Source organism: Lissotriton vulgaris, chromosome 6, assembly GCF_964263255.1.
Source record: "Lissotriton vulgaris chromosome 6, aLisVul1.2, whole genome shotgun sequence".
NCBI classification, from domain to species: domain Eukaryota; kingdom Metazoa; phylum Chordata; class Amphibia; order Caudata; family Salamandridae; genus Lissotriton; species Lissotriton vulgaris.
In genome coordinates this window covers 410,309,571-410,328,618 of record NC_141694.1, presented here as the reverse complement: position 1 = coordinate 410,328,618, position 19,048 = coordinate 410,309,571, and the positions used below count along the sequence as shown (strand labels likewise).

Here is a 19,048-nt window from a genome sequence, read left to right as displayed (position 1 = left end):
TTAGCCTAGAACAGCAGAGCACGTATCACATATTCAACAACAATTCAGCGACAGACATTGTATTTTAACAGCATTGTACTCATTCGATAAAGACAATTATCTACGGTAGCTGATAGTGCAATGAAGGCGGACGGGGAGCATATGTTGGTGGGACGTGGATGGTGTGTGGTCCAATCTAAGGTGGCTTACGTGACGTGAAGTAGTTGTCAAGAGTCAACCATAGTTTTCTCGTGGGAGGGCGCCACGGTGACTGAAGGAGTGCAATATTGTCTGCTCCACGTAAGCTGATTATCCAATTCAGCCACCCTGCGAAGTTGGCCTTGCTAGTATCCTTCCAGTTGCTGAGGACTGTTTTAACCGCCGCGGAGAGGAGGATGTCAAGTAATGCCCTATCATCTGCATCAAGGGATGGGTCTTGGGTGAACCCGAAAACTAGGTAAGGGAGCTCTTTTACTGGTGAGATGTGGAATAGCTTTGAGATCAATTCGAATATCCTCTCCCTGAATTGCGCCACGCAGTCGCATTCTAGGATTATGTGTGATAAGTCACCCTCCGTGCGTTTGCAATTCCAGCAAAAGGCATCTGGGGATAGGTTGTGTGCAAATAATCGCGCAGGGGTCCAGAAGGCTTTATGCAAGAGCCAGTATTTTGTCTGTGATAGAGTAGAGATGATTTTGTGTCTTGTGTAAGATATCCATGCGTTGGTCCAATCTGAGTCTGTGATTGGCCTGGATGAAAGGTTATTCCAGAATTGTGTAATTGGGGCAGTAAGGTCAGATTGTTGGGGACGGCTGAGTTTATAGAGAAAGGAGACCTGGTGTCCTAGTGTGTTTAGTCTGGCAAGGTATGGCGGTAGTGAGGGTGGTGTCGGGGAGAGTTTGGTTTTGGACAAAGCCGCTTTTACGTTTAGGAAGTTATAGAATTCCATTGGTGCAAGATCGCATTTGAGTTGTAGGTCTCTGAAGGGAATAGGGTATGCCCCCGCGTACAGCTGGTGTGGGAACAGTATTCCTTTTTTGATCCATGTCATGTTGTGCATGGGTTTGCCCTTGTACAGAATGTTACGGTTGTCCCAAAGAGATTCCCAGCGTGAGCCCCGGATGCTGTTTTCTAGGATTCTATCAAACTTTAGGAGAGCAGATTTTGTGTTATGAAATATCGATTTAGAGTGGGTCAGCTTGTTCAGGTTAGAAGAGAGGGCCGCGCTAGGGGAGATACCGTCTAGAATTTCCTCCTCAATTTCTAGCCACAATGGGGTATATTCAGGTGAGGGAGTAACCAGTAGGCTCCTTGTTTGGCTATGAATGCGGTCTCATACCTTTTAAAGTCTGGCAGATTGACCCCTCCAGCGGATTTGTCTAATCGAAGTTTTTTTATGCTGATTCTTGCCCTTTTCCCTTTCCATAGGAAATTAGAGATGGCCATGTCTAGTTTGTGATAGAAGTCTGGTGTGAGGGTTAGTGGGAGCATAGATATGAGGTAATTAACTAGAGGTGAAATCATCATCTTCATGGTTTCCACCCTACCCCACCAAGTAATGAAACGGGGGGACCACCCCTCTAGTTGCGTCTTGATTTTATTCAAAGTGATTTTTTCATTTCGATGGAGGGTCTCCATGAGGGAGTCACCAAACTCGATACCTAGGTATTTCACAAACTCTGGTTGCCAACATAGCCCTGAGTCTCCCAGCACCTCTTTGGTGGTTAAAATATTGAGTGGTTTGACCTCAGATTTATCCCGGTTGAGTTTGTATCCTGAATGGGAAGAGTAATTATCTATGGTGGTCATTAGTGCAGTGATGGAAGATTCTGGTGATTCCATTACAATCAGGATATCGTCCGCATAGGCGGCAAGTTTGACGCACTTCTCTCCGAATTTCACACCTTTGATGTTTTCATTTTTTTTTATATGTGCAATTAGGGGCTCCATTGCCAGGAGGAAAAGTGAGGGAGAGAGGGGGCAGCCTGTCTTGTCCCTTGTTCCAAGGGAAAGGGGTCCGACAATGAACCATTTATAGCAATGCGTGCAGAAGGTGAACGGTATAGGGCCATAACCAAATCAGTGAAGGTTTCTCCCAGGTTAAAGGTGGACATGCAGCTCTTGAGGAAATACCAGGAGACTCTGTCAAACGCCTTCTCTGCGTCGAGGGTAATGGCTACGGCCGGGGCTGCGAGTATTCTGGCTTTTTCAATGACGTGACAGAGGATCCTTGTATTATAGTTAGACATGCGCTGTTTCATGAAGCCTACTTGTGATGTACTGATTAGCTTTGGGAGTTGTAAATTTAGACGTGTGGCGAGGATCTTTGCGTAAATTTTGCAATCTAAGTTAATTAGGGAGATTGGCCTGTAATTTTTGGTTAGCAGAGGGTCCTTCCCTTCTTTAGGTATGACTATGATGGTAGCTTCACTCATGGAATTGGTAATACCTTTTGTTACGCTAAAGGATTGGAATAGTTTTAGGAGAGTTGGACTCAGTGAGTTTGTGAGTTCTTTATAGAAGCTGGCTGAGAATCCGTCAGGACCCGGTGCTTTCTTACATTTAAGCGTTTTAATGGACGCTGATACTTCCTGTAGGGTAATCGGAGAGTTCAGTGTGTCCTTGTCAGAATCGTTGAGTTTAGAAAGACCCAGTGAGGTTAGGTATCTGTTACACTCTTCCGAGTCAAAGTCTAGGTTATTCTTGTACAAGTCCTGGTAAAATGATTTAAATGTATTAAGGATTAGATTATGCTTTGTTTGGATGACATTGTTGCTATCTTTAACTGAGGCAATGTTGAATTGCTTATTTTTATGTTTTAGATACGACGCTAAGATCTTCCCAGCTTTGTTGCCCTCACATGTTCTTAGAGCCTTGAACTTATTGACCCAGACTCCTGCCCTTCTGCTGAGTATCGAGTTGTATTCATATTTGAGTTTGATGAGGTCGTTTAAAATCAACGAGTCATGGAGGTCTGCTATATGGGCGGTTTCCAGCTTTTTGATGTTGTCTTCCAGGGTGGTCAAGTCTTTGTTTAATTTTTTGTTAGCTTGAGCTCGGATGCCTATTATTACTCCTCTCAAAGTGGCTTTGAGGGCCTCCCAAACATTCGCTATGTCTGAGTCGGGGGTGTCATTATGTTTGAGGTAGTCTAGGATGGCATCCTCGATCTTTCGTTTGTTTTCCGGCTCAGTAAATATTTCGTCATTGAATCTCCATCTTTTCGGGGGGAGAATGGAACTAGAACCCACCAGTTTGGTCTGTATGCTTGAGTGGTCGGAAATCAATTTAGGGGCAATACTGGTTTCTTCGATGAGGTGAGTGAAGGGGCTATTAATGAGGATATAATCTATCCTCGAGTAGGAGTTGTGAGGAGGCGAGTAGAAGGTGTAATCTCGGCCGTCAGGGTGTTGGAGTCTCCATGAGTCGTGTAAGTTGAATCTGGAGCATAGGCGGTGTAAGCTAGTATGTGAGCGTGTGGGGTGGTAGGCGCAATTTGAGTGGCGATCGGTGATTGGGTCTAGTGGCAGGTTGAAATCGCCCCCCATAATTAGTAGTCTTCCCTGGAGAATACAATCTAAGGTCGGGGCTAGTGAATCCCAAAACTCTGGATCGTCATTGTTGGGGCCATATACGTTCAAGACATGGATATGATCTTCGTTTCTCTGGAGGTGTGCCATGACAAAGCGGCCGTTATCATCGTGAGTGTGTGAAACTACGGAGATGTTGGATTTCTTAGCTATTAGTGTGAGAACCCCCCTTTTTTTGCTAACTGCTGGAGAGCAAAGATTGTGAGAAATCCAATGTTGGTTTATATAGACAGCATCATCTTTCGACAGTTTAGTCTCTTGCAGGAGTAGGATGTCACCCTTGGATTTGGCCAGATATTCTAGAACTTTTCTCCTCTTTACCGGATGATTGAGACCTTTGACATTGAGGGAAACAATGTTAAGGCCCTCCGAGATAGATGTATTACGAGTCATTGGTTACTATGGTGTCGCTCTTGGTCAGGCGTTATATTGTTGAAGGGTATGTTAGAGGGTGGTGGGTGTGTGATGGGTATGAATGAGTAAGCTGTTTCATTGGATCTGTACTGTCTCGCGTGTAGTGCCGTTACAATGCTGTTGGTTGAGCAGACGCCTTTCGGGTTTGTAGTGAACATGGTACTGGAGGCTATTACTGTGGATAGGTTAGTAGTGCGATAGGTTAGATCACTGTGTGTGTTCTGCGAGAGCCTCCAAGTAATATCGGAAAGCAGTCCTTTTGCTGACATATAGCGGAGAAAGAGTATTAACCTCACATAAAAAAAGCATGCTGAAACAAACCAGATTTTTTCCCCCTCTTCCCCCCCCCTTATCCCCTTCCCCCTCCCACCTCCCTCCCTCCCCCTCCTTCCCTCCCTCCTCCCCCCTCAACAGAACTTGGGAACTGCGACGGCATTGCCATCCGTCTGCGACGCAGGAAGGGATTAAACTGATGGATGTAACAGGGGACAGGTAACTATCAATATTCGACAGCTGAATGGAGGCAGGCGGGAGGGCAGCGGTACAAGCAATGTCGGGGCGGGCGGGAGGGCGGTGGGGGCGGGCTTCCGGCCGGGACTACACTAATACTCTAAAAGCAGCCCCCAGCCCCCTTCTGCCCCCGGGCAACGCCGGGGCGGGCTGCTAGTAAGTAGTATATAGTAGTGTTTGATACACTAATAAATCGTGTAAACATTAAACTTAACTAAGCAGTGAAGTTTAAGAACATATTCAATAAGAGTAATGAGGAAAAGGTACCAAAACATGACCATTTAGCCACGCATACTGCGTACATTCAAACGAGTAACACATGCGTTAACAAAAGGTATGCGCAATCAGAAGACAGGAACACATGAGAGGACTTTCTACAGGTACATACATAGACTCTGAGAAACAACTGAGTCCCTGGTAGGGTCATGGTGTTAAGACTAATGGAGCAGAGCATACGCCCCGCTTACGGATTAGAGAGCATCAAGCGAGATCCATCTTAAAACACTTGATACAGATATTAGTGGATGTGCAGGTGACCACGGTATGGGCACTGAGCGGTCTTACCTGACGGAGTCAATCAGAATCAAAGCAACAACAGAAACGGAAACAGAAGAGGCAGCAAAATGTTCGGCTGCTCAAGGGTGAAGATTATTTCGACTAACTATTTACTGTAGAAGATACTGAACAATGAGAACATTAAGAACATTATGAACTCCAAGTTAGTGGCTTGAGATTGTTCTGTTAGAGTCACCCATGATCAGAACCTGAGTTTATATTTTCTTGTGAGTTGGTCTTCCGTTTGTTTGATGAGCCATTGGACAAGTCCATGCTCTGCGGTGGAGAGTCTCCGAAGAATTGAGCCAGTGCCTTGGGGTCTGTGAAGAATTTCGGTTTGCCCTGTATGGTGATCTTGAATTTCGCCGGACCAACAAAGGAGTACTGAATGCCTTTCGATCTAAGTTTTTCCCTCAGGGCCAGGAAGCCTTTCCAAACTTCGAGTGTGTCTTTCGAGTAGTCCTGGGTGAAGGTTATATTATGGCCTTCCCAAGTAATTTTGTGATTGCGTCTTGCGAATTGAAGTATAGCTTCCGTATGTTGGTACCTTAGTGGTTTACATATCAGTGGACGTGGGCCTCTGTATCCGTGAGGGATGTAGCTGGGAACTCTGTGGGCTCTGTCGAGTTCAAATTCGTGGTGGAAGGAAATCCCTGTTATCTTCGGGATCCAAGCCTCTAGGAAGTCTACGCAGGAATTCGCATCTTTCTCAGCATTTTCTGTAATTCCGAAGATGCGCACGTTGCCCCTTCTGTTTCTATCCTCCAATTCCGCTACCTGGCGTCTGAGTTGGTCCGTTGATCCCTGGAGTTGCTGTATGGAAGTGGACGCAGTATTGGATTTGTCTTCTAAGTCACTAATTCTCTGTTCCGCTTTATCAATGCTTTTGTGCACAGAGTTCATGTCAGCTCTAATTGCAGTAAGTTCCAGCTGCATAGAGTCGGTGTTAGATTTGGTTGACTTTGCTAGGTCGTGCACCTCAGCCAGTTTTTTCAGAATTACCTCTAGGGTACTGCTGACGTCCGGCCTCGATTTAATAGGAGAGTCTGACAGTGAGGGTTCCGGTTTTACCTTTTTGTTGTTCTTCTTCTCATCCATGTCCGTCATTTTGAAGGAGATTCGTGTGTGTAGGACGCTATTGCGACGGCCTTCGAGTTTGCGAGAAAGGACAGGGTGGCCGAAAGGATGCTAAAGCGCTGGTTGAGTTAGGTCGTCGAGCGAAGACCCCCAATGTTGTGATCTTATAGCTTATAGATCTAGCAGATAGTGTTGGTGCGCTCAGATAAGGTCTGGATCTCTTGCGCTGGACCTTGGTTTTCAATTGGAACGTGTAGAAAGCTATCAGCACTCAATGATATAGTGTTTAATGCTGGTTAATGTTTATATGTCAATCTCTGTTTGTGGCTGTAATTCCATTGTGGCTGCACCTCCAAGAGAAATTGTGTCATTAGGAGTGGTAGGTTAGGTTAGGTTATGCCACCTTGGGTCTGCAGGGCTGATTGAGCAAACCTCCCATTTGTTTAAATTGCACAGATCCTGATTACTGCTTATCTTATCAAGGGTGCTTATCCTTATCTGCTTATCTTTCCCGTTTTTCCCGTTTTTCGCGCCGAAAAAAAGGTGGAAAAACTACCAGGGTCGCCATCTTGGGGTCAGGCGTCAATCAGCTCTATTTTCGGCTGTATTATCGCTGAAAAGTGCGCTCTCGCTATTAGGGGCACCCTTCAGGAAGGCTTAGGGCAGAGATACTGTGCCATTGGGTCATTCCGCTGGGTTTTGGTAGTGTTATTAGCGCAATTGTATGAGTTCTACTTGCAAGGTAGCTGGTGGGCGGCCATCTTAGGGACAGGCAGGCGGGCACATCACACCGGTTATCTTAATAAATTTGCGGATTGCCTCGGTTGGTGATTTCACAAAGCTCACCTTCCCTCCGTGTGCGGCTCTCAGGTCCGCCGCTTCCCGCTTCCCGCTAGGAGACGTGCAGGCTGTCAGCGCTCAGCGCTCCGCTCCGGGCTCATTTCCAGTGGCGTGGCAGCATGTCGGCATAGAGGTACGTCCCGCCCATATTAGGTGCCGAACTCCGCACCGAGTGTGTCTCAGGAGGTCCAAAGCCCAGCTCCGCTGTGCATTCGAGTGAAGAGGTGTTTTTCGCCCCCTAAAGACAAAACGATCGCTCCCCCTGCGCGGCAGAGAACAGGCTAGGTGGCCATCACCAATGCCGTCCAAGCCACGCCCCCTAAATTTGCTTTTTTTTTTACAACCAAATATCAATGTTTAGTCTTAAAATCATCCCTGCATTGATTTAACTCTATAACCCTGCTTTTGATTTTATCTTCAGACCTGATTAGCAGGGTTTACTACTGGAATAGTGACATTTAAATATACACATGCCAAAATATCATGGCTATAAACTAACTACCAGAATATTGTGAAGGTAAGTATTATACATAGGTTTACTATACTTAAATCCACATACATGTACCATGGCGATATACATTTTCAAGATATGTAGATTCAAGTTTAAAATTAGTAAGTCTATACTTACCAATGTGTACTTACAGTCAGGATACTCTGTATATCAATATTATGGCAGGTCTATATTTTTATACTCAATAGTCTGACATATAACCATCAGTAGAGCCTCCAAGTTGATGTTACCAAATTGTGCAACTAGCACAAGGTTAAAACTGATCATTGAGAGAGAGACGAAATCAGAGAGAAAGAGAACCCACCTCGTTTTGTATCTTATTTGTCTTTTGCTTTAATCTTAACCTTGCTTTTAATTCTCTGGCCCCCACTTGCACTATAAAAATGTTGAAAGCCACCGCTGTTGGGCGGGTCCGCTTCCCGGCGTAATTCATTGTACTCGCGCCATCTTGCGAGTAGATTGTGCCGCTTTTCGGCGCCATTCGGGAGCTGCTACGTTCTAGTCGTCAGAAGGACGCTAGACGTGGATAAAAGGGAGTCATGCTGACGCGCAGCGGGGACGCCCGATTGACGCCGGAGTTACGCCAGAGTTCAGCCCGTCTGCGCCCGTCCGCGCTGAGGACGCGCTGCAGGACGGGCTGGACCCTGGGGCTCATGACAGGTCCCACACATCGCACTGGGAATACTCAACATTGGAATTACTGTCTCTTAGACCCACAGTGCTACCGTGCCACTATCGGTTTTCTCCTGAGGGCCTGCGTCAGTCTCAGGTATGCCCTACGTGTAGAACATCCTTTAAACGGACCACACATTCTTGTAGGAAATCTAGTCCTCCCTTCCCGCGACAGACGACTTCACAACCTAGAAAGGGCTTCTTGATCAACGCGCGATCTCTCATTAAGCACAATGTAGCATTTCACGATTTTGTGAGCATGAGGCAACCAGCTTGGGTCTTTGTGACCGAGACGTGGGCCTCTGAGTCCTCGGGTCATGATCTCCTTCTGGCCATACCTGAAGGTTATATGCTTCATAGACAGGATAGAGTACGACGCAGAGGAGGAGGACTGGCAATCCTCTTTAAGGCGACACTCTCCTGTACGGTGAAGTCTCTATCGGTTCCTTCAGATCCTTTCGAGGCTCTATATTTCTGCATTGTCTGTTCTTCTTCGGTCTCCTTCTCCGGAATTCTTGTCTATAGACCCCCAGGACCGAGAACCAATTTCTGCCCCGAGCTTTTTAGAATCTTGGAGCCTTACTTTGGGAGATCTCATTTCACCATTCTTGGTGATGTAAATTTTCATCTTGACGACCTGGAAGCTAAAGACACCTCTACTCTGATCAATGCTTTGGAAGCCTGTGAATTCGTCCAAATGGTGCACTGCCCGACTCATAGGGCCGGTCATACCCTGGATGGGGTATTTTCCAATGATGCGAGACTAACAGTTGGTCTGCCCCTGCCGCTGGTATGGTCTGATCATCTAGCAGTACCACTGGACTTAGAATCTCCCCTGACTGAGGTTAAGTACGCTGCCACTAATAAAGGTCTTAAAAGAAGCTTCAGAAACTTTTCCAACGATGCTCTGGCTCCCTACATTCAAGCCACTAGCTTTTCATCTCTAATGGAGGCGGATGAGGCGGCACAAGGACTTGCCGACTATCACCAAGGCAGTTGAAGAGTTAGCCCCTACCTCACTTAGATATGTGGCACGTCAGAAACCTACAGTCCCCTGGTTCTCGGAATCTTTGAGGCTTCTTAGACAAAAATGTAGAAGGAAAGAGAGAGGCTGGCGCAAATCTTGGGATCCTACAGAACGGGAGATTTACATGTGCCAGTTGCGAGAATATAAAAGCAGAGTTATTAAGGAGAAACAGGAATATTTCACCAACCTGACTAGCTCTCTTACTTCATCTAAAGAGCTCTTTAAGATCGTGGACTCCCTCTGCTCTCTGCAGGCACCGGACCCCGTGGTAGGTTCACAAGAGCTATGCGACAATATCTCGGATTTCTTCTATAAAAAAAATAGATGATATCTATCTTGTTCTACAATCCCAGAGGATTTCTCTGAATGACAATGATTGCTCTGGAATTACGCATCTTGAATCTTGGACTGGAGATCCTTCCCATACCCTTATTCACTTTCCAGCGCTTTCCCTGGAGGGTCTTAATCGATTGCTTAATAGAACTAAATCAGCTTCTCCTTTGGACCCTGTTCCTTTGAAAGTACTTAAGGAATGTAGGGATACCATTTTACCCCCCCTGTTGGAAATAATGAACGGGGCTATGGAACAGGGCACCTTTGCTACGGTCTGGAAGAAGGCGATAGTGAAGCCTCTCCTTAAAAAGCCCTCATTGGACCCAGGTCTTCTTAAGAATTTCAGACCAATATCTCTTCTGCCGGCCCCTGCAAAGATGCTGGAAGCTCACATGAATTCTCACTTATCCATCTTCCTGGACTCTTCTGGGTTTTTGGACGGGTCCCAACACGGCTTTAGGAAGTTCCACAGCACTGAGTCTGCTCTGACTAAGGTAGTTGATAACATCCGCCGAAAAGTAGATCTCGGCCAGACTACCGTGTTAGTGCTGTTGGACGAAGTTCCACAGCACTGAGTCTGCTCTGACTAAGGTAGTTGATAACATCCGCCGAAAAGTAGATCTCGGCCAGACTACCGTGTTAGTGCTGTTGGACCTTACAGCGGCGTTTGACACCCTGTCTCCCTCTACTCTAACATCTCGGTTAAGGGAGGCAGGGGTAACAGGGCCGGCCCTGAGTCTCCTGAACTCTTTTTTACAGCAGAGAGAACAGCGAGTGATGCTCGGAGATTTCCTCTCCCCTGCTAAATCGTTGCAATGTGGGGTGCCACAGGGGTCGGCCTTGAGCCCGACCCTGTTTAATATCTATGTGGCCACCCTTGCGAGATTAGTAAGATCACAGGGGATGGAGGTGGTGTCGTACGCAGATGACACGCAGATTATGGTGTCCCTGGCCCACTCTGAGTACATCCGCGTCCAACTTTAGGTCGTGCATGCAGCTTGTTGCAGAGTGGATGATTCTTAACTCCCTAAAGTTGAACGGCGACAAAACAGAGGTCCTGGTCTTTGGCAAGGACCAGGACATGTGGTCGGGCGAGTGGTGGCCCTCATCTCTTGGCACCTGCCCCACTCCCACCCAATCTGCCAGGAATCTCGGCGTCATCTTCGACACCTCGCTCTCTATGGAGCTTCAGGTAAACAGGAAGGTTGCCACCTGTTGGGGTGTTATCAGGACCCTCAAAAGAATCCTTCACTACCTTTCCCCCCAGGCACGCAAGCAGATTGTGACTGCTCTTGTTGGCTCCAGGCTGGATTATTGTAACTCTCTCTACGCAGGGGCCAACAAGTGTCTTCTGCAGCGTCTGCAGGTGGTGCAGAACGCTGCTGCACGATTTGTGCTGGCCCTTCCATGGCTTACATCTGCTACTATTGAAAGGAAGAGCCTCCATTGGCTCCCTATCTCCTCTAGGGTGTCTTTTAAACTCCTTTGCCTTACTTACTGTGCCCTCATGGCAGGCCCTTCTGATGCTCTTGGGTCTCTGCTTACCCGCTATGTACCCAGCAGATGTCTTCGCTCTTTAGAGCTGAATCAACTGGTAGTCCCTCGCTCTAGGAAGGTCAGATGGGGAAGTAGGGAATTCTCCATCTTGGCACCCCAATTATGGAACACACTTCCTTTGGAGATCAAATCTCAGCCCTCACTGGACCTCTTTAGGAAAGCCCTTAAAAACTGGTGTTTCATTAAAGCCTACCAGTAAGTCCCTGCCACCTGGCTGACTCAGCTAAACATTGAGCTAGGCGCCTTGACGCCCACTGGGCTAAGTTGCGCGGTTACAAATCACACTTCATTCATTCAATCAGGACACTCAAGAGGTATTTGAAAATAAATGTGTGGAATGCTGGTTTGTGTGTGTGTGTGTGTGTGTGTCTGTGCACTCTTGAATATATAAGGATTGCATCAAATGCAAGTAGGACATTAAGAAGCTGCAAATATTACAAAACAAGGAAACATTAACATGTGATGTATGACATTCGTTTTGTGTAATGAGTGAACACATTTTGTTTATATTGGTACATTTCTCACATGTTTTGGTATGGCCTGCAACTGGTGTAAATGCTAGTCTCCCTTGTCCTGGGCACATTGATTATTATTAGCCTGAAAGTGCTAATAGTACTGTTGCTGGCTTGGCCCATTCAGGGTTTAGAAGCTCCTTCCATTGTTCCCAGCAGGTCTTCAGACCTCCCTTTATGCGCATATGTAGCTGTTATTCTGCACATATGGAAAGTTTGAGGCAATGCAAGGGCAAAATGAATACTCAACAGAAGTGTTTTTGTATCATCAGGTCTCACTCACCCTGTCTACAACCCCTCCCACTACCAATCTTCTGCCTCGATTTAATGAGTACATGCACCTATTTTTTCCATTTAAAGGCCTGCCCATGTGGAAGAGTTCACCTCACCCCATAAAAACAGTAAAGTCAATTTCTTACAACTCTTACCTTTCCGTGTGTATCCCAGCACACCACCAAAAGCCAGCACGACGGCATAGCAAAACCCAATCCAGTCCACAACCATTTTTACTCTGGGGAGAGAGGGAGAATGGGGAATCTCTGTAAAACAGATTCAAACATTGGAAAACTTTTATGTACATAGCGTCATCTACAGATGTGAAAGTGAAACTGCTCGGCTGTATCAATCTCAAACTTTGGAAAGGTTAAGATGTCTTTTTGGTAAATGACTTACACAGAGACCTACATCTACTTTTTAGGTACTGATTACAAGAGTTGAAATATGGCTCCACTAAATCAACATTCCTCACCACCATCCCAGAATTAGTGATAGCGGGGATTCCGGTAATTCTGTGGGAGGGGTGGGATCACAAGTGGGACCCTAAGAGTGCTATGATAAAATCACGGAGGGAATCAGCTAATCCAGCCCCATACGTCTGGTAATTCCTAATTTCTCCTTTCTACGACCTGCAGATCCAGGATGAAATTGACTGGGCCTTGTAAATTGATAGGTCCACTAACTGCCTTTACATGCTACATGGGAAGTCGAAGGGCATGTGTAATCGGCCCCTGGGCGTCACACCCAAGCAACAGCTCCCCAAAGTGCAATCACATGCCTCGAACACCAATGTTCGCTTTACTTGCGGTGCACCACAATTCCAGAACACAGCTGTAACCTTTGCTTTTCATATTTCGTTATTGGAAATCTAAAAGTAATGGGTCAGGTGGTTTTGACAGAATTGTAATGCTTGAATGTTTTAAAACCTGCAACAGGCAGTCAGTCAACTGATAGATAACAGGGTCATGCAGGGGTGTCTAACAAATAGCCAGGCCGGTCCGATCCACAACAGATTTTCAATATAAACATTACCGATATAAAAACGCTCTTTTTAGATGTATATGTAAATAGTTTTAGTTTTATGCAACTATGCCGAATATCTGCCATGGACTGGTCCAAGGATGAGAAACCTTTGAGCTAGTAAAAACCAAAGGAAATGATGGACGGAGCGTTGACAATACAAGCACTCACCCCCAGTCAACTGAGCATACCCTGCCACACTTATGGCGGCCAAAAGCGGTACAAAAGGGGGTGGTGATGGACGGAGCATCTGAATCAATCAAACACTCACACCCAGTCAAAAGATCTGGGTTTAATCCATCACCGTTCTTTAGCCCACTCTGCCACCCCAGTTCAGACATGGGCATATGCAAATCAGTCTGACCCTGTGCCTCATGGGAACAGTCCAGCCCAAACTGCCAAGCCATGCCTTCCCTGGACCGGAAACAAGCTACCGAGGACTGGTTTCTGGCATTTCAACCTTTGAGCTAGTGCCAGTGGCAGCGCAGCTGAAAACAAAAGCATCACACATTATAGTTGCACTCCCGATGGAGGCACAAAACAGTAATGTTTGAGACCTAATTCTTTACTGAATAGTGTTGTACCTGCTGCTCAGCCAGTGTAAGTGTGGTTTGGAATGTTGGTGTGGATGATACGGTGGAATGTTGGGTGAGTGAGTTTGTCAGTTGGGAGAATGGGCTGAGCAGCAGAAGGCTGCTCCTGGTGGGGCTCTGTCAGAAACTTTATCTTGAACCTTCTATCTTAATAAATACCATCTCAAGTGTTACCAAGGAACAGGACCCTGTCTTCATTACAACAAATAGCTATGAGACTTTGCAGCATTTCTGAAACAGCAAACATCTGGTCAAAAGGCACGGAAGAGACAAACTTTGCGTGAATTGTGGTTAAAATAGTTCATATGTAATGGACTTAAAACTGTACATTGAGAACGTGCTGCACTTTGAGATGACAGGTGAAAATCTAAACCGGAAAGACATGGTCTACAACTCTGATGTATCAAGAAAATGACAGTATTTACAAGATCGATAAAAGGAGAGCTTATCCCAATCACTCAAAGCAGAAGCCCTTGCGCTGCTACAGATCTAGGGAATTCTGTCATGGTAGCTTTTACTACTGCAACATAACCCTTTAAAAGTACGATAGGCTGTTAGGTAATGCTTTAAAGGATATGGATGTGAGAATACAGATATGAAATTCTAGACTAGAACTTGCTATTTTAAGGTTATTTAATGCAGACCTCTCCCGCCTGTTGCTAATGACTGAAAACATATGTATCTGGCTAAATCAAAGCCAAAGGAATAATGTATGAATGAGGAGAGATCAACACGCATGTTAATCAGAGGACAGCACCTGCTCCCATCAGCAACTACTGAAGAATTGACCAAAATGGAAAACAGCCAAAAACCAACACAGCAAGGATGGCCTACAGTGACGCCATGTTGACATGACAATATATTAGTACGAAAGAGCTAAGACAGCACATTTAAGAATACACTACATAATCACTTTTGAATGCAAAGAATGTATTCTCTCTGTCAGCGACACCAATTCTGCCTCTACTCTACCTTCAGCTGCGATGCCGCCAAACACTGGGAGGTGTTAGAGACTACTCTCCATCGCTGTCCGGCATGCGGGTTTTGTTTTACACGCCAATTGTCCCCTGCTATTATACCCAGGTCCAATTTAGATATCATTAAAGCTGGCCTGATTAACTCAAGATCTATGGTCAGTCATGCGGCTGACATTTTTGAGCTGCTTGATGAGCAGGAGTTTGACCTCCTTTTCATTACTGAAACCTGGCTCACTGAGTCGTGTATGCCGGTGCTTGAACTTGCTATTCCACGCGGATTTAGGATCGCTAGGATGGATCGACCGATTGGCAGGGGTGGCGGCGTGGCGGTAATCTATCGTGACCACTGGGCAGTGGTGTGTGAATCGCCAGATTTCCTTGGCGATTCAGAATTGCTACACTTTGCTGTGGTCCTCTCCCCCCACTTTACTTTGGGAGGTACCCTACTCTACCGCCCCCCCGGCCATGCCAGTAGTTTCGTGGGAAAAATTGAGGAGGTTATTGTTCCTCGTGCCCTTAATTTTTCTCGCTATCTCCTGCTGGGCGATTTTAACATCCATATGGACACGGGGGATCTGCCTGAATCAACGGCTTTGGTGGAGGTCCTCGCGCTGGCGAACCTGACACAATGGGTGAACTTCCCCACCCATAAGGCTGGTCACTGGTTGGATCTGGTTTGCTCTAACTTCGAGATCACTATGTTACCCCCTATGAGGGTTACCTGGTCGGACCATGCCTTGCTTTTGTTCACATGGCCCTTAAGTTCTAAAGGGCCGAGTGATCTGCCTGCCCCTCAAGCTCACGCCCAGCGAATAAATGTAACCACTTTTTCAGAGTCTCTTTTGGCTAATCGGCCAATTTTGCCGTCTAACCTAGAGTCTGCTGTGGATTCATTCAATGCCTGGGTTAAACAAAGCGCCGTCATACCCACCAATAGAGGTGGTAGTAAACGGGTCAGGTCATCGCCCTCTAAACCCTGGTTCTCCCACGCTCTCAGGGAACTCAAATCCGGCTGTAAAAAACTGGAGCGAGCTTGGCGCCTTGAATTCCACCCTGACCTGAAGAGCGATCTGCGGAGGGCGCAGAAGGTTTACTATGCCGAAATTAAGGCTGCTAAAAGCAGGTATTTCTCAGAAAGGATAGAGAAGGCGGACAACAATGGCAAAGAAGTCTTTGCCATTGTTCAGAGTTTCCTCTCTCCCAGTGCTGCCTCCCCAGTCCTTCCGGCTTCTGATCTTTGGTGCGAGGAACTGTCCTGTTTTTTCGACAATAAAATTGCTAAAATCCAAGAAGAGCTCCAAAATTCCTGTGGTCTTCTTCAGCCTTTGGCACCCTTTGCCAGCTCTGGTGGGAAGCAATCCATCAGTCAATTTTCCATCTTCGAGCCAGCTCTGCAAGCGGACGTGCTGGCCATCCTGGAGTCATTAAAGTCGGGTTCGCCCTCTGATCCGTGCCCCGCCAGGGTTCTGGGTGGAGCGGCGAGCTTGGTATATCAGGAGGTCACTCAGGTTGTTAATCTGTCTCTGGCCTCTGCCTCTGTGCCCATTTGTTGGAAACAGGCGAAATTACTTCCCCTGCTAAAGAAACCTGGCCTGGACCCTCTAGCCACATCCAGTTATCGTCCGATATCGCTGCTTCCGGCATTGGCGAAGGTCTGTGAAAAGGTTGTTTTCAGACAACTGAATAATTTCATTGAGTCCTCTAAAGCCCTTCACCCGGCTCAATCGGGTTTCAGGGCGGCTTTTAGCACTGAGACGGCCCTGGTGGAAGTCTCAGAGGCTATTAGGGAGTGCCTTGACGGAGGCGGCAGAGCGGTCCTGGTTTTGCTGGACCTATCTGCCGCCTTCGATACGGTACCCCATGCTCTGCTGCTGAATCGGCTGGCAGAGGTGGGACTGTCAGGCGCGGTTCTGGCCTGGCTGTCCTCATTTCTGTCGGAGCGGACGCAGCAAGTATGGATACCTCCTTACGCCTCGTCTCCCAAGAAGCTCAGCACAGGGGTTCCTCAGGGGTCGACGTTGAGTCCTCTGTTGTTCAACATTTATATGACTCCGTTGATCCATCTGGCTGAGCAGTGGGGAGCCAAAATAATGGCGTATGCCGACGACACACAGCTGTTGTTTACCTGGCCTAAGAACTGCTTAGATGCCAGTGTCGTCTGCTCCTGTCTATCTAATGTCTTTCGGTGGCTCCTTTCAGCCCAACTCAAATGTAACGAGGACAAGACAGAGCTGTTGTTTTATGGCAACTTCCCGGCCAACTTCAAGGATCTTATCTGGCCGCCTGATTTTGCCTGTCCCAGCTCTCTCAGAGGCCTGGCCAAAAACTTGGGGGTCTGGTTTGGACAGGATCTCAGGTTTGAAGTGCATCTAAAAAAACTTACGGCGACCTGTTTCCTGACCCTTAAGTCACTAAAAAGGTTCCTCCCACTGCTTCATAGGGAAGCAAAAGAGACGGTTCTGCGTGCTCTGATCTTATCAAGGCTAGATTACGCCAACGCCCTCTTTAGCGGTCTCCCTAAATATCTTATCAATCGAATGCAGATCATTCAGAATGCTGCGGTTCGACTTTTATTTCATCTCCCGAAAAGAACTAGCGCATCTGCCCATCTTCGAAAGCTCCACTGGCTTCCTGTGGCCCATCGTATTGTGTTTAAATCACTGGTCCTGGCCTTTCGTGCCTTGCACCAACAAGGACCACAATACTTGCACAAGAGGTTTACTTTCTATATTCCTCGCCGTGCACTCCGATCAGCTAATCTCCTTCTGATGTCTACGCCTAAAGTCAGATATGTGAGATTGGGTGGCCAGTCTATCTCTGTCCAAGCAGCTCGGTCGTGGAATGCCCTGCCGCTCTCTTTGCGAGCTTCAGCCACACTGACAGAATTTAAGAAGGGGTTAAAAACCCACCTTTTTAAACTCAGTATCTAGTTGCTTTTTTTTCTTTCTCCTTCTGGTTTGGCCCTGTTTAAGCTCACATATCGCGCCAGGATACTCTGTAGTAGCAGAGCGCGTAATAAAATATTTTATACATACATACATACATTATACATACTCTAACTAAGATAAGGTTTGTCACAGATTGGACAGGTCAACCAGATCAAAAGCAGTGGACAGGTCCATGAATCTTAAATATACCCGTCCTCTTTTAATCATAACATACTTCCCAATGAGGAGACCCAGGTGGAGTCATAGCGCTTTTGCTGCTGGTCCCCTTGAAACACCAAGTGGACTAGTGAAGAGTTTTCCCTTTTCTACTGTCCACTCCTGTAGCCTCCCCAAGTGGACGAGACCCAAGTTCTTACCGATGTTCAACCTAAGTGTGATATCGATCTGTAACAACTGTGAATGGTTGTTCAATGCTTTTTGAAGACTGGGATACCAATGGATAATCCCACGATTTGGAAATCTGCCAGATCCATATTGCATTTCAGACCGTGGTAAATAAAGCGGTCCAGAAAGTTTGGTGACAGTGTTTTAAGGTGGCTGACGGACTCATTGACAGAGTTCCATAAATTTCTGGGAGTGTGAAAAATGGAACCACATCATGTGCAGACAGCTATTGTAATCCTATGATAGTTAGTCGCTAGCCACAACCACTCTTGCCGACTGGGCCATACAGTGCCTGAAGCACCATCACACTTGTCAGCATGCAAAACACTACCATTTTTTACTTTTCCTGCAACACGCTGACAAGTCATTAGTGTGCAATTCAGTAGGGAGTCATCATACCTACAAATGGCAGGCTAGCACCTGGGACTCGCCTTGTCCACTTTCATGGCTTTGGTTTTTCACACTTCAGACTACTTAAAGAGGCGAGGATGTTTAGATGATAATCACACTGCTGGGCCTGCTCATAGTCCCCTTCTGCCATGCCAGTGCACCAGACCCTACTCAGCATTCCCCCTTCCGTCGAGCCCTGAAATGCCAACTCTGAGAGCAGGGTGGAGTTGATGATTACTTAGGGTGCCACCCTCAGCATTCTCACTACCGGAGTCTGCAGGCTGTAGTTCAAACATGCTTATGTTGTGCTCAAGTGTCCTTGGCAACCTAGTGCACATCAGAGCATCTTGCATTCTGCCCCTGGATAGGCTTGCATTCAACCACAACCTCAGATAGCACCTACTGTATATCCCACCCCTTCATCGGCCAGACTCTGACTGTACGTCAGACCTAGTACTCCTAAGGTTCCAGGACATCATGAAACCCATAAGGTGACAAAGTAAAAGATTGCAAAATGGCACAGAAACCTGTTATGTGAAATTGTTTTTGTAAGTTGCACAGCTACCCAAAAAGGGTTTCCCAACGAGGATGGAAACAGAAGTATGGAATTATTGGTTAAACAGCCATGTTTTTAAATCCTTGGGAAAACTTGCAAAATTTGTTTCAAGACGGAGAGATGCAGGCAAAGTATTCCACAAAGTGGGACCGAGAAAGGAAAAGGAGCAGCCTCCCATCCGTGAGAGTCTGACCCTGGGTGCCAAAACTTTCCCCTGAGTAGTGGAACGCAGTAGTCGTGAAGGATAGTAGGGTTGGGCCAGGGCTTGCAGGTACTGAGGAGCAGTGCGGGACTTGACCTTAAATAAAAATCTCAAAGCTTTAAACT

General features: G+C 46.7%; 1 protein-coding gene across 2 annotated transcripts in view; it reads right to left on the bottom strand.

Annotated features, from left to right (window-relative positions):
- Positions 1 to 19,048, bottom strand: part of TMEM14A (transmembrane protein 14A) — a 110,816-nt gene that overhangs the window by 67,853 nt on the left and 23,915 nt on the right. For both annotated transcript variants that reach the window (XM_086926421.1, XM_086926420.1), the window contains exon 2: positions 12,006 to 12,088. In XM_086926421.1, coding sequence (XP_086782547.1) covers positions 12,006 to 12,081 — 76 coding nt within the window. In that variant the 5' untranslated portion in view covers positions 12,082 to 12,088. The remainder of the gene's footprint in view (positions 1 to 12,005; positions 12,089 to 19,048) is intronic.